Source organism: Clupea harengus, chromosome 12, assembly GCF_900700415.2.
Source record: "Clupea harengus chromosome 12, Ch_v2.0.2, whole genome shotgun sequence".
NCBI lineage: Eukaryota > Metazoa > Chordata > Actinopteri > Clupeiformes > Clupeidae > Clupea > Clupea harengus.
In genome coordinates, this window is record NC_045163.1 from 9,415,940 (window position 1) to 9,443,882 (window position 27,943).

The 27,943-nt window shown below is 45.8% G+C and overlaps 1 protein-coding gene across 3 annotated transcripts in view; it reads right to left on the reverse strand.

Annotated features, from left to right (window-relative positions):
• The window catches only part of rgs3a (regulator of G protein signaling 3a), a 175,528-nt gene that overhangs the window by 28,741 nt on the left and 118,844 nt on the right, over window positions 1-27,943 (reverse strand). For all 3 annotated transcript variants that reach the window (XM_031577439.1, XM_031577437.2, XM_031577438.2), the window contains one exon: window positions 26,981-27,895. In XM_031577439.1, coding sequence (XP_031433299.1) covers window positions 26,981-27,895 — 915 coding nt within the window. The remainder of the gene's footprint in view (window positions 1-26,980; window positions 27,896-27,943) is intronic.

Below are 27,943 nucleotides of genomic sequence, written 5' to 3' on the forward strand. Positions count from 1 at the left end.
TGAAGGGGTGCATCCTTCCCGTCGCCCTACACCCATCAGTCAGGGTCACAGGGAGCAGGGATCCTAGACCCTGTATGGAAAAAATGTGTGTGTGTGTGTGTGTGTGTGTGTGTGTGTGTGTGTGTGTGTGTGTATGAGTGTCTCTGCATGTGAGTGCATGTGTGAGTGTAAATGCCTCTGTATGTGTGTGAGCGTGTGCATTTGTCCCTGAGCGTGTGTGTGTGTGTGGTGTGTGTATGCATGTCTGTGCATGTGTGTATATATGTGTGTGTGTGTGTGTGTGTGTGTGCATTTCTTCATGTGTTGGTGTAATATGTGTCTGTGTTTGTGTGTGTGAGTGTGTTTGTGTATGTATGCATGTATTTGAGGGGTGCGTTGGTGTGGACGATGCAAACACAGCAGTGTGTTGGGTGACATGGTCAAACATGAAGTGAAGGCACTCCGAGGAGGTGTGCTGGATTAGCCTGACAGCTCTCTGAGGGATACAACTTTCACATCAACACACACACTCCTCCTCCAAAAAAAGAAACACACACATACACCCACACACTTGGAAAAACAAGTTGTCATCCCCCCCTTTTGTCTTCTGACTCAGTCATTCCATTCCAACACCATCACACCGAGCGGAGAAAAGAAAGAAAGAAGAAAAAAAAGAAAAGCCATCCCTAGCTCTCAGTGTCTCTCTCGCTACAACACCAGCATAAAAAGCACGCAGAGCAGAGAAAAAGTGTCCCCAACCCTAAAGGCCGAAATACACTTCTACGACTTCGTTACTGCGTGGTCACGCAGTTGCTTCGAAGGACTCGTTTACATTTATGGTTCTCCAACGGTTGTGGGTGCGCAAAGCAATTAAAAAATAAGATGACGGACCAAACTCCGTAGATGGTCGTTTATGTACCTAAAATTTTTTTTTGCTTATATTTTTTTTTAAGTTAACGAGAAATAGACACTTGTGCAATGTAAAAACCCTGTTATTGCGAGGTGCGAGGTGTCTGAGCCAGCTATCTAATGTTAGCATGCTACTACCCACAAGGTAAACAGCGATGTATTGACGGATTGACGGAGACAGATAGTTACAAAATTTTGGAGGTGCACGTCAGGCCACGGAGAGGTGCTCAGAGAGGGTTTGCAACGACGGAGAGGGCTCCCCATGTCTCTGTGTCTGCGTAAACTGACGACCATGAATTAGCAAAACTAATTTCTTATTGTCTGCACTTCCAAAAGAAAAACACACACACCCACACACACAGTTTTCTGACTTTCTGCATTGACTTCCATTTAGTGGCACCTAAAGTCATTACAGTCTCGGTATAGGCACTCGGATGGCTGTTTGTTTCTCTTTTCTCTATCGCCTGTCCCCCTGTTCACCTGAGTGAACTCCTCATTGAGCCTTCCTGACATTGTTGCCCCAGAGGTGAGTTTTCCAGAGGCCTCGGGCCCTGAGCACAAAGCCAATCTCCTGAGGTCGCCCACACATAACAATGGGGTGCCTGGAAGACCATTATAATTCAAGGATGAGGGGGGGGGGGCTTTGAAATCTGGGTTAAGCAAGTTTCTCCTGCCAAAGTGTGTGTGTGTGTGTTTATGCCTGTGTCTGTGTGTGTGTATGCCTGTGTGTGTGTGTGTGTGTATGTGTGTGTGTATGCCTGTGTGTTTGTGTGTGTGTGTGCCTGTGTGTTTGTGTGTGTGTGTGTGTGTGTGAGTGTGCGCGAGTGTGTGTGTGCGCGTATGTGTATGTGGTTGTGCATGTATGTGCGTTAATGCATATGAGCATGCAGGCATGTTAGGCAGTATAGGGAAAACAATCACTTTGACGTGAGACTCAAAGCGAGAGATCACATTTGTTTTCTTTTAATCAACGATCAGCGCGGTTGGCAGCGAGCCCTCGAGATTGTTATCAGAGTTTTCAAATCCGTCTTGTGCGGTGGTGGGGCAGAGCGTAGCCTCCAAGTAACCTCTGAAACAAAATAAACATTGAATATGAACACACAATATGCTTTCCAAAAGCAATAAGCGACCATTGTCTCATGTCACACAAGGCAAAGGCAATAGATTTCTCAGATAAGTAAAGTGAGCCTTTGTTTTATTACTCTTTATTTCTCTTGAGATTTCACGTCTTGATACTCAACAACTATTTTCAACATCAAACAGTTTTTGTTTGGTTTGTTTTTTATTACTCTGAATTTCTTTTTTTCTATCGCTATATTATACATTAAACGCTTTCTACCTTAAATGGGTTCAGGACCCTGATTTTCAGCCTTGTATGCGGTTTCAGTGTCTCTGGGGCAAAGTAGAGCTCAGTATCCCAGATTACATGTGATTTGCCAAAATGGCTGCAAGGCAAAACGCTATGAGGTAAAAAAAAAAAAAAAACTACACAGCTACTACAAGCTTCACATGACAATTTAGTACAATGGTCTAAATCCAAGTTGGACAGATAGATTAAGGTTTTAAATGAGTTTATTAAAATATAATTCAGTATTGTTCTCCTTGAGTCTTCTTGCCTTTATTACTCTATTTTACTTTATTGTATTATTTTGCGCTGCTTCTGATCCTAGTGCTTTTGAGATAGACTCCAACTCTGACACATCCATCTTGATCCTGTGTAGTGCTCTTGTAAAAATGGTTACAACCCCCCCTATTTTTCCATTGAAATGAATGATGGTACATTCACCTATTGTGAGATAAGTCACTGCCCAGCTGTAGGCCACAGTAGGTAGACCGATGGTAGCGCCCATATGACCTTGTTCCAAATGAACGGTGACGCTCTGTACAGTTTGGCTCAGCCTAGCTCGTCGATCAAGGATTGCCTGGATTTGCATTTCCATACATCAGTGTGTACTCGCTCAGGGTGTGTCTTTAAGTAAGGGATAAAGGCCGCTGAGGTGTCCGACATATAAACATATTCGACAAAGTGAAGGCAAAGATCTCCACAACGCAAAGCGTAACGTTAGCACCTCCATTTATAACCAAGTTGCCGTACATGTACTTAGCTATGTATATATTAGCCCACAAAGGAAATATTTGGTTTAGTCTAATAAAGAAACCAACCTGTTTAGTTTTACAGATTAGTACTTCTTTATTTAGTCAAAGATAGCGGAGGTTGCATGGTTCTTTCTTGGTTCCTTGCTAATACAGATGTTAGCTGTTTCTAATTGTATGTGAGCTAGCTTGCCAGTTTGCAAGATCTAAAGATAACAAGGTTATTTAACCATGGAATTGATTGAGTTCATACCACTTGTCACATTGAGAGAATACTTTTATTTTGTTAATTCAATGTCTGTCTAAACATACTTACTGTGGTAGAAATATCGATTGGACAGTTTACATTTATTATCGTTGTTATAGTTACTTACCAAACTTTACATCTGCTTCATACGTGTCTTGATATACCAAAATACAGACCCACGTCTGCGTTGAATGATGACTGAGCCAATCACAAACGAGATAGCATCTCCCAACATAATTCGCCGCATTTGTAGGCAGACCCGGTGAATGTCAGATAATAAAATTTGATTAGATATGATTAAGTCCAGTGGTCTAAATTTAAAATAAGTTTAATTCTATTTTGTTCTCAAATAACTTTCCACTCCTAACAAAAGAATCATGAACCGTACACTCTTCTAAACACAGATGCACACACGCACACATACACACAAATTTTTCTTTGTTCACAGAGGAGTCATTGTTCTCCAGCGGTTTGGCCCTGCTCAGAAGAGAACCAAAATGAGCATGGTGCAGTTTGGCACATTCAACTTGTAATGGAAATGCAAATTGGCACAGCACAGTCTGGCGCAGCCAAAAGGGCAGATGCAAAATAGCTAGCCAAAAAAGATTACTTTTGTAGAATCTTACATTTGAACCACACCAAAGGTTTTCTGGTATATGACATATTACAGAGCTGCCAACTCTCACGGTTTCACCGTGTGACACACGCTTTTGCTTGTTTTCACACGCACTCACGCCACACATCCAGTTCCTCACGCAAAAAAAAAATCTGATTTTGGGCCGAGACGCTTTCGTTCCTTTTCAAACTCTCCGACGGTAAATGGCGCTAAGGAGCGGGAAGAGAATCCATCGCTGAAGAAAATCTTCATCTCCAATCTGAGCAAAGACTAGGTATGTTAATGACATGTGGTTCAATTAAGTACTCACTCTCTTAAACTGTAAATCTTGAAATCAATTATTCGTTTGTGTTTGTGCGTGTGAACTTGATTTTGTGTGGTGAATGTAAACTCAGCTGTCATAACAAGCAGCAGGAGAGCACCTTGTTAACCTCGTGGTATACTGCATGCTCAAAACATTATAGCATTGTTTATTTAGGCTGCTCACATAGCATTTATCTTTTTATTAACAGGCCACAGAAAAAGACTCACTCTGAAGACTTTTCCAAACAGCACTTTGAACAGGTAAGATGTATTCCAAATAATTTAACATAAAGACATTTGTCTTTCTTTTTGGCAGGTGTGGCTTGGCTACATCTGTTGCTTTTATTCATGCATGCATATATTGTGTCATACATAATGCAAACTATGCATGTTGTATCTGAACTTTGTTACGGTATACTTACAGTATTAATCAAAACAAAATATGGTGTGTTTTTCCATTTTGTTCTTGGTTCATTTTCCATAGGTGACAGGCGCCAAAGAATTTGAGAGGCTTGCTGCCGTCGCCAAGCTGGTCCTGGTGTTGCCCCATTCGAATGCAGATGCTGAGAGGGTGTTTTCAGTTGTGGGACTGAACAAAACTAAGACCAGAAATAGCCTGGCATTGAGCACCCTGTCCTTAATAATGGCCATAAAGATGGCCGACCTGGAGCCCTGTTTGAGATGGGAGCCCCCCTCTGAGGTCATCAAGGCCTCCAAGAAGGCCACAGGCCAGTACAACCTTGCCCACAGATCTTAGAAAATGACTAACCAGCTTCTGATCTGCATCTGATACTTCATTTTTTGTTGATCCATTGTATTGCTTAAAAAGGCTACTGTTTAAGCACTTTAAGCACTTTTTTTGTTTGATGGAACGTGTGTTGGGAGGCTTTGAATAATGAAAAATATTTCTCCCTAACTAATCTTGTGTAATTTTTTGCTGAACATAAATCATTAAGTGCTCTTAAGAATACAATTATTAACAATATAGGTAAGGTTTCAGTTAAGAATTAGTTTAATACCATTGTAATCAAAATGTCAATCAACCTACCTTGGTCAAATCTTAAACACAGGTCTATTAATTAGGCTATATTGTGGTACATAGACAGTCATTGAGGCACAACAATAGTTTTCTGGTTGAATGTTCAGCTCAAGTCTAGAAGGCCCTACAAGTCATGATCAGATGAACATGAATCAGAATCAGAATCAGTTCAGGTATTGCACATCTTTAGCATACCACCCAAAAATCCACTAGAATGCAGGAAATAACATCTAGTTAAACCAAAATGTCCTGGAGATGGACCTTCAGCTTTGTCTTTGCTTCACAGAATGTAACCAATGTTGTCCATCTCCAGTAGGCCGCCCCTATCAATGACTTTGGGCCCCACAAACCACCAGAATGCAGGGCACAACATGGGTACAACGCCAAATTAATTCCAATTCCCTGATATTTGAGCCACCAATGTGTGTGGCTGCGTGCGCGGCAAAATTTTGGTCACCCCCCGACAAAATCTCACTCCAAAGTTTTTTGAAAAGTTGGCAGCTCTGCATATTATGGTACAGTGGATAGCGTTACTGCTTTCCAACTAGTAGACCAGGGTTAAATTCCGAGTCAAAGCAGGATGCTTTTCTAAGTCATTTTGGACAATATGCAAAATATCTGACTTTTACCTTTTTAATGAGACAGATTGTTTAGGTTCTGGAGCGAGCAGGAAACGGATCCATCCAAACATAGTACTGCTCATCTGCTGTAATTTTCAAATAAATGGAGATACCACCACTAATGCAGATTAATAACAGTCTATAGTTCAGCTGATGTTTTTGTCATGTTAATTTAAAGTGACAAGGCAAAGTTAGCCACTCCACAACTAACTCCAGCTAACCATTGCTATCAAGCAACACAGGGCACTATCGTTCTTGTTCACAGCTTACATTGTGCATTTTAACCCTAACGGCTAACGTTAGCTAACTTTTAAGATAACAAATAACGATGTTGCACCAAAGTTAGTTACACCGCCTTTTACCCACTGCAGCACAGGTCAGTTATGAAATGAAACACTATCTGTCACTATCTTTTTGATTGGCAACCAACAGACAGTCCATACATTTTCACATAGCAAGTGACATAGCTGGCAAGCTACCGGCATAATGCTAATCGATGTTGGAAATCAGCATTAAGTTTCTTCTGTGTAATAGTCCAGCATATCATGCTGATATAATCTGTCATTTGCTGGGCAAGGGTAAGCAATACTCTGCTGCTGTTAAACAATCACACATGCGGAAATGTATCTGTAGTTATATTTATCTATCCACTGCAAACAGACAATAAGCAACCCCATTCAAATCCAAATTGAATGTCAGATAATAAAATCGGATTAGATTGATTAGTCCAATAGTCTAAAATGTGTTTGTTTAATTCTGTTTTGTTCTCAAATAACTTTCCATTCCTAACAAAAGCATCATGAAGCGTACACTCTTCTACATTCACACACACACACACACACACACACACACACACACACACACACACACACACACACACACACACACACACACACACACACACATTTTTCCTTGTTCACAGAGGATTCATTGTTCTCCATCTATCTCTTTGAGGTGTCATTCATCCTCACAATTGAAGTATAGGGTGTTTTAGCTGGAGCCAAAAAGACACACACACACACACACATAGAGAACCAGACACAGACACAAACAGACACAAAGTCACACACAAAGTCAAAGCCTGACATATACCCCCGGGACAGAAAAATTACTCACCCAGTAAGTGTTAAATACCAAGGGTTGAAAATAGACACACAATACTTCATCGTCTGTTTATTGAATGATGAATGTGCAGGTCTCTGTGAGTGTGTGTGAGTGTGTGTGTGTGTGTGTGTCTGTGTGTGTGTGATTATAATCTCGCCTCCTGACAGACATTTTTCCGCTTATTATTGGGCCTGTCGGGACTTGGAGACTTCCCGTGCCTGTCAACACTTCCTACTCTCACAGGAAGTTCCTGAACAAAGCCCAAACCCCCCGTTTCCTATCTGAAAAACACACTGCATCATCAACAGGCTGCGACCCATACAGCAACACTTACAGTAAGTTCAATAGATACATGTTTTTTTTTTTTTTAAAGTGTAATGTAAATGATGCATAGGTATAATTAATTTTCTTTACAATAATACTGCTGGTTCTGAGTTCTAAATCTTGCACACATAGCCCTTTTAAGGCATGGTCACATTTCCGACCTTTGCACATTTCCTGACCAAAGGTGGCATTATTGACACATTGATCCACTCAAACAATATGCCCACGTCTCACATGCCTTCAGACATGTGTGGGTGGGTGGGGGGGGGGGCTTTGTCTGTGGAACAGTGAGAGGTATTTTCAGACACAAGACGCTTCCGCCTGTACATTCTTAGCTGCCTGTCGGAATACAGTAAGGACTTACGGTCACCCATTACGGTAGCACAGGTCAGGGAAGAAGTGTGTGTGTGTGTGTGTGTGTGTGTGGGGGGGGGGGGGGTCATGCATTACCAGGAAAAGGCCTCAGTTGCAGACACTCAGTAAACAGAATTCCTCCCAGTGGGGTGGCAGGGAAGGTGAGACATTTCAGAGGAGTCTAGGAGGCTCTGAGAGGTCACGGGGTCAAAGCATTGCTCAAGTCAAGGAAGGAGCTAAATGGGTAGGGTGTATATTTAGTATTCATTCAATAACATCAATTAAAGGTGAGGTCCGCAAAACACTTCTTGTCAAATTCAGTAAATTGCTCTCTATGGTCTTCTAGCCGTCTGCTCTGTATGTGTGCTAACATTTTTAAAAATAAAGCTCAATGTTGAGCTCAAATATCAATAACCTTTCTCCTTTCGGACTGTATGTATGTCAGTCAACATTACTTTTTAGTATAGATGGTAACACTTTACATTTACCTAACGCCATGAGACTGACACAACTATGTAATTTTCATGTCATGCAAGACACCATAAACTGGCACTGTTTGTGATGACAGTGTGTGTTAATGGAACAGTTATCATGCTACACGACAGCTCTGTTAGGTGTCATATGCTAACAAGCTGCCATAGGTTCAAACCTTATGATAGCTAAAGGCAATATGGCGGTTTATATCACTGGCAATAATCTGTCATGAAAACTAGCAAATTACTTTGATGTTTATGGCATAGTTATGTTCATCTTATGACAGAGGTCTAAGGTTAATTGGAAGCAGATTAACTGCAGCACTTCAAACTACTTACAAATGCTAATTACTTATGAAGGATAGCAACTGTAGCCAATTTGACCAATGTCTTTCTATTTACAGGATGCTGGTTCACTGCTCTCAATTAAACACAATTCAGTATGTGTCCACAAAATATGCTAAGAGTTTGCTACCCTGCTAAGGGTCTGATTTTGTTAATGCCGTGGCATACATGTCGCATATGGCAACTTATTTATTTGACAGAAAGTGTTCCCTACTCACTAAACTGACCATAGCCATAGCTCACGAAGTCCTCGTGAGCTTGAGGTCTATACTTAGCATTAGACCATGAAATTGGAGTCATGAAATTGGATTTGAAAGATGAAATCAGAGGCTAACCGCGTCAGGTCTGCCGGGGGCTCGCTAAATGATTTGAGCGGAATCAGCTGCACATGCCACACATCAGCAGATGATCTCTGTGATAACCCAGTCTTCTCCTGTCCTGTCAGCACAAGGAGGCAACACAGAAAAAGCTTGGAGACACAACATGTCCAAATAACGGGACGCCAGACAGCGTTCGTGTCACATACGTCTCTTGTCTAGCAGCTGTCCTTATTCTGCTCCGATATATTTAAATCGGGAACATTTTGCGGACCAGCACTTCCGTAACAAACATCTGCCATTAGCTTCACAACAATAAATCACAGTTTGAGCAAACAATGGCCATTAGTCCTGACGGTGTGAACTCAACAATGGTTTTATGATCTGGTTTGAAATGTGCAAAATGGAAAAACAAAAAATAGCAACCGACATCTAAAATAGCAAAAAGACATCTAATTAAAAACATACAATAATAATAATAATAATTACCAAGCACTTCATAGCTCCGTGATTATACTTATGGCTCGGTCTGAGACCCTGGGATTGATTTTCAACTAGCAATAATTTCATTATCATCGTTATACAGACAGTTATATGAAGTTTTTCCGAATACGATTTTGGGTCAGTTGCTCATAAATCTAAGGCCAAGCTCGGAAACCCAAGAACTTTACGAAACAGTGGTTTATGTGTAAGATGAAACTTACATGGACAAAATACCTTATACAGAGGCCAGGGCACAACCAGGGCTTAGGTCAGTAGCCCTTTAAAGCCCCAGGAAGGAAAGGACTGAAATAGGACTGTACTGGGGATGAATGGCACGGTGATTTACTGTAATGATGTCTGCATGCTGTTTTTTACTGTAAGGCTGTAATGCATGAAGAAAAAGGGACAAAGAGAGAGGGAGGGGGAGATAGGGATGTAGGAGGGGGGGGGGAAGAAATGGAGGAGAGAAAAAGCAAGTTAGAGAGAAAGAGAAAGAAGTTGGAGAAGATGGGAGAGAGAGGGAGGGAGAGAGATATTGAGAGTTTGACGAACCCTTCCCCCACCACATGGACATACACGCACACACGCACACACACCATACATACATACACACACTCACGCAGACGCACACATACACACCATACACACATATGCACACGCAAACACGACGCACACACACACACACAAGCAGACACACACACACACACACTATCAGTGTGACTTCATACCACCCGTGAAATAACACACTTGCAAGTCCCACTGGTTCACCTGTGTGTAGAAAACAATACAGTCTGCAGTCAAGCAAACTCTGCCTAATAGCACTATATACTAAATATATGCATGCACACACTGACATACATACACATACACACACACACACACACACACACACACACACACACACACACACACACACACACATGCACACACTGACATACATACACACACGCACACACACACACAACCGTATACATGCATGCACACACTGACATACATACACACACAACCATATACAGGCATGCACACACTGACATACATACACCTACACACACACACAGCCTTCCTTGGTATCCCTCTGTGTGCCTGTTCTGTGGTTGCGCGCCCTTAGCACGAGGGACAGAGCCAGGTATGAACGGGAGTTTGGCTCTGGAGGCAGAGATGCATTTAAAAACACCACAGGCGTGACGCTATGGCCTGCGTCAGTACTATCAGGCCTGGTCCCCCTAGTGACTCTCTCTCTCACACACATACACACACAAGACAGGACAACACACACTGCTATAGCAACCGCTGTCATAAGAGACACAAATAAACAGCATCAGTCTTAGGCTTCCCATATGGTCTCTCTATCCTTTTCCCTGAAAAGAGAGGAGAGGAGGAGAGATGACTGGAGAGGAGGAGGAGAGGAGAGGAGGAGAGATGACTGGAGAGGAGGAGAGATGACAGGAGGAGAGATGACAGGAGAGGAGATGACAGGAGAGGAGGAGAGGAGAGGAGGAGAGATGACAGGAGAGGAGAGATGACAGGAGGAGAGATGACAGGAGAGGAGGAGAGATGACAGGAGAGGATGAGAGATGACTGGAGAGGAGAGATGACTGGAGAGGAGGAGGAGAGGAGAGGAGGAGAGATGACAGGAGAGGAGGAGAGATGCCAGGAGAGGAAGAGAGATGACAGGAGAGGAGGAGGAGAGGAGAGGAGGAGAGATGACAGGAGAGGAGGAGAGATGCCAGGAGAGGAAGAGAGATGACAGGAGAGGAGGAGGAGAGGAGAGGAGCAGAGATGACAAGAGAGGAGGAGAGATGACAGGAGAGGAGGAGAGATGACAGGAGAGGAGGAGAGCAGAGGAGGAGAGATGACAGGAGAGAAGGATGAGAGGAGGAGAGATGACAGGAGAGAAGGAGAGGAGAGGAGGAGAGATGACAAGAGAGGAGGAGAGATGACAGGAGAGGAGGAGAGATGACAGGAGAGGAGGAGAGCAGAGGAGGAGAGATGACAAGAGAGGAGGAGAGATGACAGGAGAGGAGGAGGGATGACAGGAGAGGAGAGCAGGAACAAAGGAGAGCAAAAGAGAAGAGCAAAAAGATCAGGAGAGGAGAGGAAAGAAGTGAGGGATGAAGAATGAAAAGACAGGAGAGGAGAGCAGACAGGAGAGGAGAGCAGAGGAGGAGAGATGACAAGAGAGGAGGAGAGATGACAGGAGAGGAGGAGAGATAACAAGAGAGGAGGAGAGATGACAGGAGAGGAAGAGAGATCACTGGAGAGGAGGAGGAGAGGAGAGGAGGAGAGATGACAGGAGGAGAGATGACAGGAGAGGAGATGACAGGAGAGGAGAGGAGAGGAGAGGAGGAGAGATGACAGGAGAGGAGAGGAGGAGAGATGACAGGAGAGGAGAGATGACAGGAGGAGAGATGACAGGAGGAGAGAGATGACAGGAGAGGAGGAGAGATGACTGGAGAGGAGGAGAGATGACAGGAAGGAGAGATAACTGGAGAGGAGGAGAGATGACAGGAGAGGAGGAGAGATGACAGGAGAGGAGAGATGACTGGAGAGGAGGAGGAGAGGAGAGGAGGAGAGATGACAGGAGAGGAGGAGAGATGACAGGAGAGGAGGAGGAGAGGAGAGGAGGAGGAGAGATGACAGGAGAGGAGGAGAGATGCCAGGAGAGGAAGAGAGATGACAGGAGAGGAGGAGGAGAGGAGAGGAGGAGAGATGACAGGAGAGGAGGAGGAGAGGAGGAGAGATGACAGGAGAGAAGAAGAGGAGAGGAGGAGAGAACAAGAGAGGAGGAGAGATGACAGGAGAGGAGGAGAGATGACAGGAGAGGAGAGCAGAGGAGGAGAGATGACAAGAGAGGAGGAGAGATAACAAGAGAGGAGGAGAGATGACAGGAGAGGAAGAGAGATGACAGGAGAGGAGAGCAGAGGAGGAGAGATGACAAGAGAGGAGGAGAGATGACAGGAGAGGAGGAGAGATGACAAGAGAGGAGAGATGACAAGAGAGGAGGAGAGATGACAGGAGAGGAGGAGAGATGACTGGAGAGGAGAGCAGGAACAAAGGAGAGCAAAAGAGAAGAGCAAAAAGATCAGGAGAGGAGAGGAAAGAAGTGAGGGATGAAGAATGAAAAGAGAGTAGATGAGAGGAGGAGGAGGAGAGATAGACTGTAAGAGGAGGAGAGAGGAGCGGGAAATGGTCTGTGCCCACGTCAAACACATTGTTGCGGTGGGCGACTGCAGTACTGCCCATGCCATATGCTGCACTGGTCTGGGCTCCACGGAAGGTCCACTCACGTCAGAAGCAGAGGTGTGGTCAGGGCTTGTTGTGATGCCCGTACCTTATGAGCGATGGGACTGACGGGAAAAGCATGAGGCACATTTCCCACGAATTCCCATCGTGCCCAGTTTGTGCTGTGTACAAACACGCGGTGGCAGGACGAGTGTGTCCAGTGCCAACCTTCAGCATAAATCAGATAATGTTTGTAGCATGGTTTATGGTGAGGCACTGTAAGAGCAAGGACATGCACACAGACTCACACACACACACACACACACATACAAATTATACCCCACACACACATATATACACACACACACTCACACACACACACAAATACAAATTATACCCGCACACACATATGTAAACACACACACACACACACACACACACACACACACACACACACGCACGCACACACACACACACACGCGCACACACACACACACACAAATTATACCCACACACACACACAAATTATACCCACACACACACATACACACTTAAAAATACAAACCATACCCAGACCCACTCTCTCTCACACACACAGACGTGAATATCTGTTCATGTGTGTGTGAGAGCCCAAGCTGTGTTTTCTCACAGACAGGCCATGGCCCAGTAAGGGGATTTCTACTGCCACTGGGCACAGCTAATGCCACATGGATCTGTGCCAACAACGAAGAAAAATGCAGCCTGTTCCTGAGAAGGGCAGCTCGTGCAACTTCTGACAATGCAACACACACAGAATACACACACACACACACACACACACACACACAAACACACACACACACACACACACACACACACACACACACACACACACAAACTCAGAGTACCAACACAGACACATGCACACAAACAAGCACATACACACACTCAAACTCATAGTCATTCTCAAACACACACACATATACACACGCCCATATACACCCACACACACAAACACACACTCCTTCATGCTCTCTCTCCTCTAATACCCTCACTGCTAATTTGCGAACTAGTGGCGATCTAACAAACACGTGAAGGTTCATTAGTGGTGGATTACATTTGCTTGGTTTTTGGAGGATTTCACTGCTCACAAAAATGTGTATTAGTCTGCAGACGTCTCAGAACGAGGGTACTTAACGCATGCCTGACCTGAATAAAAGCCTGTCACCACTTAATAACAGCTTATTATGGAGTGGATATGGCACAGTTCTGGCTGGGAACTGGTTTGTACATGCATGCATGTGTGTGTGTGTTTGTGTGTGTGTGTGTGTGGGGGGGTGTCTATTAGAGTGTGTATTTCAGGATCTGGATCTGCATAACTGTGTATAATGGCAAGTGTTTGAGTGAGAGTCCACTGGAGAGTACTGTGTGTGTATCTGATGTGTACGTATGGAGGTTTGAGTGTGTGTTTACATACAGATGTGACAACACCTGTATTGCGAGTCCTTGAGTCGGTGTAAGTGTGTGTTGAAAAAACATGAATATGATCAAATGGAAAACTAAGCCTGACATAATCGTAGGACAATGACTGGAAATGTCCGCCAAACGTGACAAATCTGACCTAAAAAGGTCTGACAGAGAGATTTAACAAAAGAGCTAATATTAGCAGGGCTTACGTGTAGAAATGGGCGGACTCTAATAATTTCTTGGCCAGCCAGTTACAGTCAAACCTGCTGTATACTCATTCATTAGTTACACTCTCATACCTGCCTGACTTTAAGCCCCCTGTGTGTCTGGCATGACGGAGCTAATGAATCAATACCGACTTCACTAACATGCTAGCAGCTAGGTCTGAAATGGATTCACTGCATACGTGCCAGATGTGAGCCAGACCAGCTTGGGTTTCTACAGATGTGTCTCCCAGTGACCTTGCAGAGCTGCTAATGAGAGGATAGTGCTGTACCTCGGCAGCATGCTTTGGATGCTAAAGGCATGTCTGTGGAATGCAAGCGCAGTGACCTAGCATCGCAGGAAGTGAAAAGGCATCGCTTTTGCTAATCAGGTAGGATCGTTTGGATGCTCTGGGAGGAAAACACTGTGACCTAGTACACTTGATACTAAGACGCTAGAACACCGGCTAATGAGGTAGCATGCTTTGGATGCTACAGCTACTCCACAGGCTGCTAGATCTGACCCCATTCAGCCCTCCCAGTACTGATCTGCTCCTACTCTGATCTGTGCCTGTTCCCAGGGAGGGCGTGCATGGGCAGAGATTGTTCAGAGTAACAATGTACTTTTTCTGTGCTCATCTAATGATGACTGCCCCATTCGAGCTAACAGTATGTCAAACAGCAGCACTGACTGACTCTGGGACAGATGTGGCTCTCACTCTGTCCAGGTCGGGGGCCACAACGGCTTTCGGTGTCAGAAATGTGTGTGTTTGTGTAGTACGAATTTACCACGCTTGGGAGGGTTTCCGTGAGCTGAAGGTCAAAGTGTGAGAGTAGCTGTACCATCAATACTCTGCGTGCTGTGCAGGAGCCCCCCCTGGCAGGCTGGTACTGGCTGTATGGACCCAGCGCCAGCTGATATGGCAGCGGCTTCTTCAATTAGAGTTATCAGCGACGGGCAGCCATTCCGCTCATTCTATCAGCCACAGACGTGCGTGTGCCAGGAAGCCTGCATATGCCAGGAATGTGGGGATAGAGGACTCGTTGTCCTTCATTTCTCTCTCTAAAAAGTGAAATACTTTCTCTCATGCTCTCATTCTCACTCTTTCACACACCCACACACACAGACAGATATGCACAGACACACACACACAAACACAAAGTGATACACACACACACAAAAAACACAGGGATATACACACATACACACACAAACACAAAGGCACACACACATACACACACACAGGCATACACACACACACACACACACACACACACACACACACACACACACACACACACACACAAAGACAAGCACACAGGCTCACACACACACACACACACACACACACACACAAACACATCCTTGCCCTTGGGATACATGTTCTGTCTCTGTCTCCTTTTCCTGTTGCCGTTCACATCAATACTGTAAGACATGTTTATCTTTAGCTTCTTTTTTCCTGTGCTAATTCTGTCACCTCCACCCCCTCCTCCCCATCTCCAGGGTAACATTCACCGCTGGCATCGTGCAAAGGCTGCAGAGGATTGAGAGGGGCAGCGAGGGCACTTCATGTGTTTATCATTAGCCCCTGCCTGCCCTGCCAGGGTGTATGTATTCACTATAGCAGAGGCCTCTTCACACACAGACACATGCACCTGCATAAACATTCACACACACAAACACATACATGCACCTGCAAACACACTCACACACACACACACACACACACACACACACACGCACCTGCACACACACATACAAACACACATACACAGTCCAACCGACAGTGACCTGCCATCCAAGTTCCCTTTCATCCACACAATCACTCGATTCAGAGTGTATTTATAGCCCACATCATGTGACACAAGGAGATAACCGGGCGCGGTGGGCTGAGTGACCGATCCAGCACTAATGCCGCAAACACACTCACACACCACCAGGACCGCATCTGCGGTTACTGAATTAACGTGCTTCATGACTGATGCTCCTGGCATAGAAGCGCGTCACAAGGAAGAGGACGGAGGACAGATGACGGAGGGGAGCATGTCTCTGCTGTAACACAGCAAATAAGTCTCCATAATAGGCCATCCACACCACGTTGAGACGGGCCTCACTGGCAGCAGCGGGGAGACTGGTGAAGAGGTGGCTGCCCACAGGACTGGCAAGCCTGCCTGTAGTGTGTCTGGGCCGGCTCCAAGGTTAGCTGCCATTAAGAGCTAGGCTCATGTAGCAGATTAACGGGCAAGGAAGCCAGCCATGAATATTTTTCATAAGTAATGTGGAAAAAAAAACAGTTGAGTCTCTCCTCGAATGTGTAATCTCATATGGTACTGATGGCAGCTCCTTGATACATTTGACATTTGAGGTTTCCAGTGGTGGTAGGGGGGGACGGGGACATTCCAGGGGGGATTGTAGTGAGGAATTCAGTTTAGACTCTCTGGGGTTTAAACCCATCGGGGTAAACACGTATTAAGTCTGTTTGTCGGTTGGCGCCTTTGTGGGCCTACTACTGCCACTAAAGTTTGAAAGGCTGTCAGCAAACTGATCCACGCTGGCAGCTAGTGTCCCGATGGTGCTGCTGTTTATGATCGTACATTTTTATTTTGATGAATCCATCATGCCTGTCGCCGTGGTGATCCTGCTACTTTATCCAGAAGTCTGAGGCAGAACTAACCCATGGAGCGCCGTACCAAGAAAAGCGGATGAGCAAAGAGATTAGGGCAGAACTTGGAGGGGAAACACAAATAGGCTTTTTCTCCCAAGTCGTGCAAGAGAACACTTCACGTAAACGAAAAACACACAGTGACGAAGTTTCCCTCCCGCAAGGATCCACTGAGAGATCTTACATAACAGTCTGAGATGGAGTACTTGTTGTTCTTTGTATGGGCTCTGTCCTCTTACAGCTCCTCTTCTGCCAATCCCCTTGCTGCTCTGCAGCCCAGTGAAGGATTTGCATATCCCGCCCCCCTTCAGAACGGGGACCGTTTACTTAACCCCCAAAATCAGCTACCTTAAAGACTTCGACTTTGTGAAGAAATTATTATGGCAACAGAGAAGAATGATGAAGCCAGGAGTTCCATGCCCGCCAGCCAGGCTGTCACAGCAAAAAGATGTGGGCACCTCCACCGGCAAAGCTTCATCTGCCTAAGGGCTTGCATGCCTTCGAGGTTTTGAGGCAACGAGGTGAAGCTGGCTGAGTCTACCCCATTGCCAACGAGAGACCCAGACAAGCTACTGGAAATTCGTCTGCGGTGGTAACCCGGCTTTTCCTGTGTTCCACGAATTCGCCCATAGTTCCTGGAAAGGCCCTGCGAAGACTTGCTTTCCAGGCGCTCGCTTCTTGCCCTGCACAGCCATTGCTGGTTGGCCAGATGTATTCGTCAGTGGCGCGCCTTCAGTGGATACTGCGCTCATCACGCAGTTCATTCCGGAGGATGCAGCGCTTTGATCCCAGCGACCCCTCCCCAGTGCAATCAGGCGATGTGTCAATAGACCTGAAGGACTCCTACGTCTATGCCTAGGGTGGTTTTGGTTAAAGCCACCGCAACAGGTTATGGTGCCACAGTAGACCTCTCCGTGGTACTTTGCGAAGCATCTTTTAAGCCTTTGGGGAAATTCTCGGTTTGCCTCTTGTCCTTGCCGCTGTTGCTAGCCTTACGACAGTAGCGGAGCTGTTAGAAGGTGGAGCACATACTAAGTATAACAGTAGTTACTGGGCATGTAACCAGTTATACGAGTATTGGCAGAGCTGGGAGCCTAGCTGCACCTTAAAGCTTCAGTGTTTGGTGGTGGGAGCTGATTGTGGGGTGAGTGGCCCTCAAGTAGGGTAGCCACGCTCTGGGGGGGCCGGGATACGCACATTTTTCACTGGGCTGCAGTGCAGCAAGGGGATTGGCAGTAACAGCACTGTTAGGGGGCTCCGCCCATACTCGTATAACTAGAGCTACATGCCCAATAACTATCATTCAATTCTGTGCAAACACACAACACACACAAAAACAATCCATCAAACCCTTACCGAACCAGTGATGGTAAACACAGTCATTTACAAAGGCCAGCTCATGTTTTCAATCACAGGGGTCATTTTAACGGTGAAAAAAAGACCTGATGGTATACTAATGCCCATGTTTATAGACAGAGTGAAACAAATCACCACATATCGTAGTGCTGATGACAGCTGAAGTGGTCATGCAAGCCCATTAAAACACACAGCAAACATCCCCTGAGTAAAAGGCCTAAGGGCAGGAAGGTAATTACTACAAACATTGACCATCAAATGAGAAAGAACGTAAACAAACCATGACTGAAGCAGTCAGGTATGTACAGGACAATGGTCTCTGATGGAGTAATGTCCACACTGTTGTGTTTACACAGTGGGCCAAATATTTACATGTGCGTCGTCCGAAGTAGGCCCGATGTGAACCGGACCCATCCAGATTAACTGACTCACAAGGGACTCCACCCGGCGATCTTTCGTACTGTCCAGCTGCCCAGACAAAGCATCCCTGTGCTCCACTGTTACATTCCACGGAACCTTGGGAACCGAGCCTAAGCACGGCACATCGCTAATCTTCCACGCTATATCAGTGAAAGTGCTCATATGGGTCAAATTCATTCATGTTCATTTTTATATATTGTATGAGAACAGTGTGTTAACACACATAATTATGGGCCCTTTCATATACATTAACAGGAAAAAAGACATTATATATGACCTTGCATGAAATTATATGAAAGCTCTTTACCACAGATATATCATGGAAGTATTGTTTTTAACAGATCTTCTCTTTAAGGGTATAAACTGAAGGAAAAGCTACTGGATGTCCTAAAATTTCCCCTTAGGATTAATAAAGTATCCATCTATCTATCTATCTATCTATCTAAAAGGTTGTCTGTAAGCCTTTTAGTTTCCCTACGCACATTGCATCATTCAGTGTACTCAGGAGGGCACATGACCATTCAGCTATCGTAGTGGACTCGGCCCATTACGTACAACTGTCAAATGCTTGTTTTTTTGCACTTGTACTAGTTTTTGGTCACTTTCCCAAAGCACATGTATAGTTCATGGCTATTTTTAGGGGTATGTTTACACACTGTGATATCAGTTTAGGTACCAAATGGCCAGTGTGATGTTTTCCAGAAGGGCTTTAGTCAGGGATGTGGAGACAGGGCAGGGCCTCGAGTCCTGGCCTCACAGTTTTCTGCGAAAGCATCAGAGAGATTTACTACAGTCCATTATGTAGTCCTAACCTTACCATTCTAGGATATGCTAAAGAACAAGAATGTTCCATGGTAGTATTATCAGATGTCATGTACAAGACGAACGTTAAAAAGGTTGGTTTCACTTGTTATTATATGTGTCCTCAGAATGTTGCAAAAAGTTCCATTGAATTGAATGAAACTGTTCGAAGGTCTGATATTTCTTTATGTTGACCGCTGCGCGTCGGGTTCCTGTCTGTCCTGTCCTGTCCTGTCCTATACTGACTGGCAGACTATACATGATCCCTTACATATTGAATGCTCTGTGCACACAGTTGTACAGTTGTTAGCCCGTCTACTTGGAAAATGAGTTAACATTGGACAACTTAAGTAGCCTTAAAAGAATGTAGATAACTATGTAGGTTTCTGTTTAAAAATCATTTCCTCCATGGGTCCGTAGATCTAAACCATAACTGGCAAATGTAGTCTAACTGTGTGATCATAAACTATTATAAAATTTGACAACAACCATTCCAAAACCTGTCAACCAACAGTACATTTATATATATATTGCAGAGACCCTAATGTCACCAATTAACAAATTATCCTACCACTCACACCGCTCCATTCTATGACAACATGTATAAAAAGACATTATGTGTTTATCAAATAATTGTGTCTGAAGAAGATAGCACGTAAGGACACTAAGTGAGAGAAAGGTTTTAAACAAGGAGGACAACATCATTGGTGCCAAAGCATCAGCAGCTATCTCTCCATCCGGACACCATGCCAGAGGGACACCACGCCAGAGAGTCCATCCTGTCTGAGGAGCTGGGCTTATCTTTAGAGGAAGGCCCAGTGTTTGCACAAAGGGCTAAGCCTCTGCGAATCAAAGGAAATCACTCCTGCCAAAACACCATTTCCCATCTAAACAGAGCCCACATCAGAGTGTCAAAACTATTTCTCCAGAAGAGCTCAATATAAACAAAAGTACTTTATAAATTCTATGAGTTATGAAACACAAGTCATGTGACTGTTTAACACTGTGACTTCATTGGCACCGGAAAGAGATGTAGTAATATTTTGTTTTTCACGGTATTATCATTTTTTTATTTATTAAATAAACTTTGAGGTTTGGGTTTGGTCTGAGACCCACTTACTGAAATGTTCTCTATCCCATCAATGTAATGATGACAATTACATGAAGGTACAAGAAGTGCAGTGTTCTGTACCCAGAGTAAGTGCACTGTTCTGTTCCATTCAAGGCCGAATTTGAGTGTCTCTCACCCTCTCATCTCTGTTCTTCCAGGGGAGATGGCGTAAAATAGCTAACATAGTCGATTTTTGGTTTCAAAACCTGCCAATCTCTGACTGCAGCTCTGCAATCAGACTGTCAAACCATGGACATACCAATTAGGCCTTTAAATCACTGCAATTAGAAAAGGCAGTAGGGCTTGGACATTTAATGCATGAACCTGTGCTTGCGGTTCCAAGTGATAAAAAGGCTTGGGCTTGGAGCGAGACACGGTTGTGGTTTATAAGCACTGACATCCTAATGTTGTTACTGGCATTGTTAAGGCTGCTCCTCTTTAGGTCTTACATCACTTTTGACCGATAAACCCACCAGCACTCTTGCGTAACCAAATAGCCACTTACGAGAAACGTAGGCATCAGGTTATTTATCACAGGGCCCAGTGGAGATTACAAAGTCAGATGGAGTTGTCTACGGGCTTTATCTCTCTCTGTGGGATATTCCTGTCTGCTCTAATGTTTGTTACACACACACACACACACACAGGCAAACACACACGCTCACACACACATATGAACAAGCACACACACACACACACGCATACACAAACATTCAAATGAGGAACTCAGGAATGTACGTAACAATCACCCAATATTTATAATTGACAGACAGAATTTCAATAAATGACCAGGTCTCTTACATAGGATACAGTCCGGTATCTGTGCAGTATTTCTTTAGGCACATTTCCTCTTACATGATGGACATTACCTTGTTCACGTGGACACTTAAAGTTCACGATACACACTGCACCTTGCTCAGATGAAGATCAATTACTGCATGGGTACTAGAAAGAAGAACCAGTTTAACCAATGGACAGGCAACAGTGAGCAAGTGCTTCCCAACATGAAACACATGAAGCTACATCGCTACGTATGCTACTATGACGTGAGACACAGCCGGTTCAGAGTAACTCTACTGATTTAAGCTGTGTTTTATGCAGGTGGACAGTGATGTTGTAGAGTGTGTGTGTGTGTGTGTGTGTGTGTTAGTCCGTCTCTTTCTGCACTGCGGAGGGTGTGTCTGCAGTGTCTGGCGTGTCCGAAAGGCGGCGTGTCCCTCGTGATGAACGGCGTTGGAAAATGGAGTGTGAATGGAAGTGGAAAACCAACAGACAGGCATTGGGGGGGGGGGGGGGGTCGGTCTGTGATATATCTCCCAGTTCTTGGCTGCCACATGGCGGCCTCTCGGCTGCCTCATACTCTCTGCGTAGCGTTTCTTGTTTCTCCTCCACGTTTGGGAGCCTCACGGCTCTCCGACGACAGAGAGAGAGCACCTGAGAGAGACAGAGAGAGAGAGGGAGAGAAGGAGAGAGGGGGAGAGAGGGAGAGGGAGAGGGAGCGGAGGGGCTTTGAGGGACCAGAGAGAGTCAGTCTATTTTCTGCAAAGGAGGAGAGAGACGGAACTATATACTCTGTGAGGAGAGGAGAAAAGAGGAGTGGAGAGGAGAGGAGAAAAGGGTAGGAGTGAACAGGAGTAGAAAAGAAGGGAGGAGACGAAAAAAGAAGGTGAGAGAGGATGAGAGGAGAGAAGGAGAAGAAAAAGTGAGAAAAGAAAAGAAATAGAACCAGAAAGAAGAAGACAAGAACAAGATGCTGCTCACTTGAACTGAACCTTCTCTTTTTTATTACAAGTAGAAGATGCTGCTCACTTGAACTGAACTTTCTCTTTTTTATTACAAGAACAAGATGCTGCTCACTTGAACTAAACCTTCTCTTTTTTATTACAAGTAGAAGATGCTGCTCACTTGAACTAAACCTTCTCTTTTTTATTACAAGAACAAGATGCTGCTCACTTGAACTAAACCTTCTCTTTTTTATTACAAGTAGAAGATGCTGCTCACTTGAACTGAACTTTCTCTTTTTTATTACAAGTAGAAGATGCTGCTCACTTGAACTGAACCTTCTCTTTTGTATACATTAAACAATCTCCTCAGGTCTATATCTCTCTCACAGAACCAGTTTAGAAGAAATGAAACGGTTTATCTGACACGGTTTTAGCCAGCCTGGTGAAAGTCAGACACTACCACAAGGCTAGCCCCATTATTGACAGCCAACACTTTGTTGCAAGGTTGAACTTTTCCACCACTGCATGCTCCCTGCTCAACATGATAAAACAGATTTTACGGCCTCCTCTCCGAGGCCTTGTTAAGATGTTTACGGCGTGGGAGTGCCGACAGCATGCCAGCCTGGTTTCCTAAACACCCCGGTGGAAACGGGCGTGGCGGCCCAAGCTCCTGCGCTCCGTCTCAGTCCCTCTACACCCTTACGCTGATGGATGGTGCTTTTCCAAAGGGCTCTACCATTTGTACACACGCTCTGGGTGAGACAGACGAGGCCAGGGTTTTAGAGGCTGCAGTAAATCCCACTGGGGGTAAACTGTCAAGGCAACCTTGCAGGGAAACAGGCATCTCTGACGTGGAGGAGGAGAGATCACTGATTCTCACCCTTGCATCCATGCACGCCTTGCACGAGGTCATCTTCACTTGTGAATTGTTAGAGAGGTGGATGAGCTTATCACAAACTGTTTTGTCACAAATGTGGTGTCCTGAGAAGCAGTAGGATTGAGCCTCTCCTCTGGGATCACTACGTGATGCTGCAACCCCTAAGTCCGAATCACTGGTAACACACACACACACACAAACACACACACACACTGTGTAGACTAATCTATGGCTCGTTCTCATAGGATAAGTCTTACCTACACGTACACATACATTTACTGAACTTCTACCAGCACACACACAAACACACACATGCACACCCACACCTATAATCAAAAAGTGTGGTACTGGTGTGTTTAGAATGTTGTAGAATGTTCTAAAGAATACCTGTGCCCATTGACTAGAATGTGGAATTTTAGAATCTTACATTGTTGATGAATGCATTCCGTTATTAGAATGTTTAAAATTCCCCCTTGCTGAAGCAAAGGGCCACTGACCCTGGATCAGATCGGGCTGAGCCGTGGCCCAGAAACGGCTGCTGTCAGGTCCCCCCTCCAGGGGAGTTGTTTTTGCACAGGAGCAGCAGTCCTAAAGCTTGCTCCAGAGTGGTAATCAACATCTCACTTCTGTCAGGGCATCGGGAAAAGTTACAGCCTCCAGGAATGTGCAGAGTGTGGGGGAAACACTGGCACATCACCCTGGCAAAAACACTCAAACCGACCCAAAGCCGCCTCTGGCCACTGACTGAAAGCTAAGACCTCTGCATGTCTACAAACGTTCTGACTGACACTGTTATGAAACAGGACTCATAACAACCTCACTTGGTTCAGTGACAGGGGCTCTAGCGAGCAACTCCACAGCAGCCATGTAGCGTTCAGATGTCACTGGCGTTTACTGTAGGAAAGCGACAGGCAGCGCTGCTAAACAAGGATTCGCATTACGCTAATGGTTTTGACACATAAACACACACATACATACACACACACACACACACACACACACACACACCCATGTGTACATAAGAATGCACACACACGCATAGAACTTTCTGTGGAGACTGGGTCAGGCAGAGTAAAGCATCAGAAGACACACACACACACACACACACACACACACACATGCACACACACACAATCACACACACACGGCAGCATCAAATGAGACACTTTAGAACATTACACACACATGCAAATGCACATGCACACACACACACACATGCACACACAAACACACACCCACATGCATGCACACACACACACACACACACACACACACGCACACGCACACGCACACGCACACGCACACGCACACACACACGCACGCACACGCGCACGCACACACATACACAGATAGCTAGAAAGAGAGAGAGAGTGAGTTGTCAGGAGGAGTATGGCCCACTCTCTGGTGAGTGAGGAGATAGTGTGAAGACTTTGTGCTGTGGAGAGACAGCGCGTTTTAAGCGTGGAAACACGCAGCTGCAGAGAGACGACGGAGAGGAGGCGGCCATGCCAAGAGGTAGTAAAACCATCCGCCCCTCTGCCAAGACTAACACGAGGCCCGGGAGACGAGCATTCCTTCCGCCGACAGCAGAATGCCATTTAAGGCGCCAAAAATGGACCAGGAGGCCGTCCTCATTCCCTACATCTCATCTCATCTCCTCTTCACTCCTCTTTTCTCATATCACCATTCTCCTGTCCTCTCCTCGGACCAGGAGACCATCCCCACTGCCTACATCTCTTCTCCTCTCCCCTCCTCTTCTCACTCCCCTTTCCCCTCTCGTCTCTTATCCTCTCCTCTTCTTTCCTCTCCTCTCCCCTCTCCTCTCCTCTCCCCTCCTCTCCTCTCTTATCCTCTCCTCTCCTCTCCCCTCTCCTCCTCTCCTCTCCCCTCCTCTCCTCTCTTATTCTCTCCTCTCCCCTCCTTTTCTCACTCCCCTCTCTCCCCTCCACTCTTCTCACACCCTTCTCTTCTCTCCTTTCTTATCCTCTCCTCTCTTCTCTTCTCCTCTCCACTCTTCTCACACCCTTGTCTTCTCTCCTATCTTATCCCCTCTACTCTTCTCACTCCCCTCTCTCCTCTCCTCTCCTCTATCCTCCTTCATAATTATCTCCTCTGATCTCTCCTCTCTTCTGTCCCTACGCTGTCTGATCTCTCCTCTCTTCTCACTACACTCTCTCCTCTCCTCTGCAATCAGGGAGGTGTATGTCAGGACAAAGACCTGCTTCAGCTAGGTCATAAAACACACACTCACACACACACACACACACATACACACACACACACACACACACACACACCACACATCAAAACATTGTCACACACACACACACACACATGCCACGTACACATTCCAGTCACACCACACCCCGCATACATACACTGGACACACACCACACACAATATGTTAAAGCACAGTTAAACACACATAGTCTGTAAAGTCATCAATAATATCCAACTCAACATATGATTGCAAATATTCTGTCTCTCTAGCGCTGACGTGGCACTACTATGTCTCTATCAGTAATTGCCTTTAAAGGTAAATACCATAATAGCCTTATGTCAAATACTGATAACCATAATACAAAAAAAACGAATGACTGGCTGAACTATTACATTTTATAAAATGTCATAAATATCATAGGGGTTCTTCCGCTACCAACACACACACACACACACATATACAAAAGAAGTTCAGTTAAGTCACTAGGGAAATGAGAGCGCTAGAGTGAGTGAGAGCACGGTGCATTTTGTGTTAAGAGGAGTTAGTGGGAAAGATATCTAGCGCCCTCCAGTGGAAAAGAAATAAAATAACACAACACTTGCAAGAGCAACAACGATTACTGCTGAATATGAATTTCTAAATTTCTACAACTTTGATACAAAAGGCACAAATATATACTTCATCTGCTTGGCCAACTAAGTAGCATTCAGGTTTGAATGAACTGTATTGATTATAATTAAAGATGGCATCATGGTATTTATCAACATCATACATGTAAAAGGAATAGAAATCCAAGAAAGTCGTGTGTGATGGTGAACTGTAGGTGAAGATTGTATTTGTGTTTCTAAATATTTCTTGAGGACTCAATGATCCTTGAGAATATTCATCATTGTACAAAGTTGATGTTTTACATTTCACCACTAGATGGCGACCACTGCTAAGCCCTAGGGGGCCGATCTCTTTTCGCGATGAACTGAATCTGAGCCGATGCTACTTATTTCTAGGACACACTCCACCTCCCTACGCTGTCATTCTGAGCTGTTTGCATTAACACCACGGAATAAGGCCCAGTAATTACACACTGACACGCTCTCTTTAACTCAGTATCTAATAGGATCTCTGATTAAACAACATTTAGCACAGTGTCATTTTGCTCCAACCCGAATAGATGGAGTGATTGGGGGGGGGCATGTCCTGATGTCTACCCTTAGCTAAAGGGCTAGCGGGCCCTCAGGCTAGCATCTGGCCTTCGCGTGGCCTTGTCTGAGGAAATTATAATGACTTCAGCCTCTCCAGAGTCTGCCTCTTTAGGAAGGTTAAGGCTACGTGGAGACATCGATAACAGACATGACATGAGAACGAGTAGGAACATGTCGAGTTAAGGTCATTCTTGTGCGCAGGTGTGTATGTTCATCTGTGTAGATGAAGAGAAGGGGGAGAGAAAGAGAGAATGTGTGTGTGTGTGTGTGTGTGTGTGTGTGCGTGAGTGTGTGTGTGTGTGTGTGCGTGCATGTGCACGTGTTCCTGTCTGTTTGAGTGTATATTAGATTCCCTTATCAACAGAGAGGAATGATGGGGTAGAGAGAGAGAGAGCGAGAGAGAGAGTGTGTGTGTGTATGGGTGAGCAAATATATGTGGTAAATGTGTTTAGTATGAATATGTGCACACCTATGAGTGTGTGTGTGTGTGTGTGTGTGTGTGTGTGTGTGTGTGTGTGCTGTCCACTCACCTTCCTGCCAGAGAAGAGCATGCAGATCTGGTGCATAGAGCCTCCGCTCTTGGTCAGCTCCTTCTTGAGGGTCTTCGGGGAGGGCAGGCTCCAGCCTCCCTTGTTGGCTCCGCCGGCGTCCAGGCAGTTGATGGCGTTGTCGGAGGTGAAGCAGGGGGCGCGCGGGTCCTGCAGCAGGCTGCCCTCGCTGTGCGTGCGTCGCCGCAGCGAGTTCTGCACGCTCAGCCCCCCGGCGCCGTGCTTCTCGCAGGTGGACGACTGCTCCACCATGCTGCGGCGTTTGCTGTCGCTGCGCTCCAGGTAGGCGTCGTCGCTGTCCTCCTCTTCGTCCTCCTCTTCCTCGTCCTCGTCCTCTTCGTCGTACTCTTCGTCGGTGGCCGGGGAGGACAGGGCGTCGGCGCTGAACGAGCGGTCCAGGCGCAGCTCCGGGATGATGAAGGAGGACGAGGAAGAGGACGGCGGGGCGTTCGTGTCGGGCGCCTCCGAGAGGTTGTCCTCGAGGTCTCCGCCCACCGCCAGCATCGCCCCGTCCACGTCGCTTTCTCCTTGTCCCTCTCCTCCTCCGCCTCCCATCGCCCCGGTGATGGACTCCTCGTCTCCCGTCTCGGCCCGCTCTGTCTCCGCGGCGCTGAAGCCCTTCTCCTCCTCTTCCTCCTCTTCCTCGCGCCCACGCCAGCTCTCCTGGTCACCCTCGGTGCTCTTGCCGTCCTCGCCCTCGGTGGAGGGTGGGGGGGTGGGGGGCACCTTCAGGCTTTCGTCCAGGGGGGTGCAGGACCCCCCTAGGGAGGTCAGGTCGCTGGGCTGGGGGCTGGCGGGGACGGGGGGCTCGGAAGGACTGCTCAGGGAGGGGTCGTCATCGCTGGCCCGTTGGGCAACCCCAACGTAGCACGGTTCCTCAAGCTTGGGCTCCAGCATCTGAGGGAGACACACACACACACACACACACACACACAACCTGTGTTA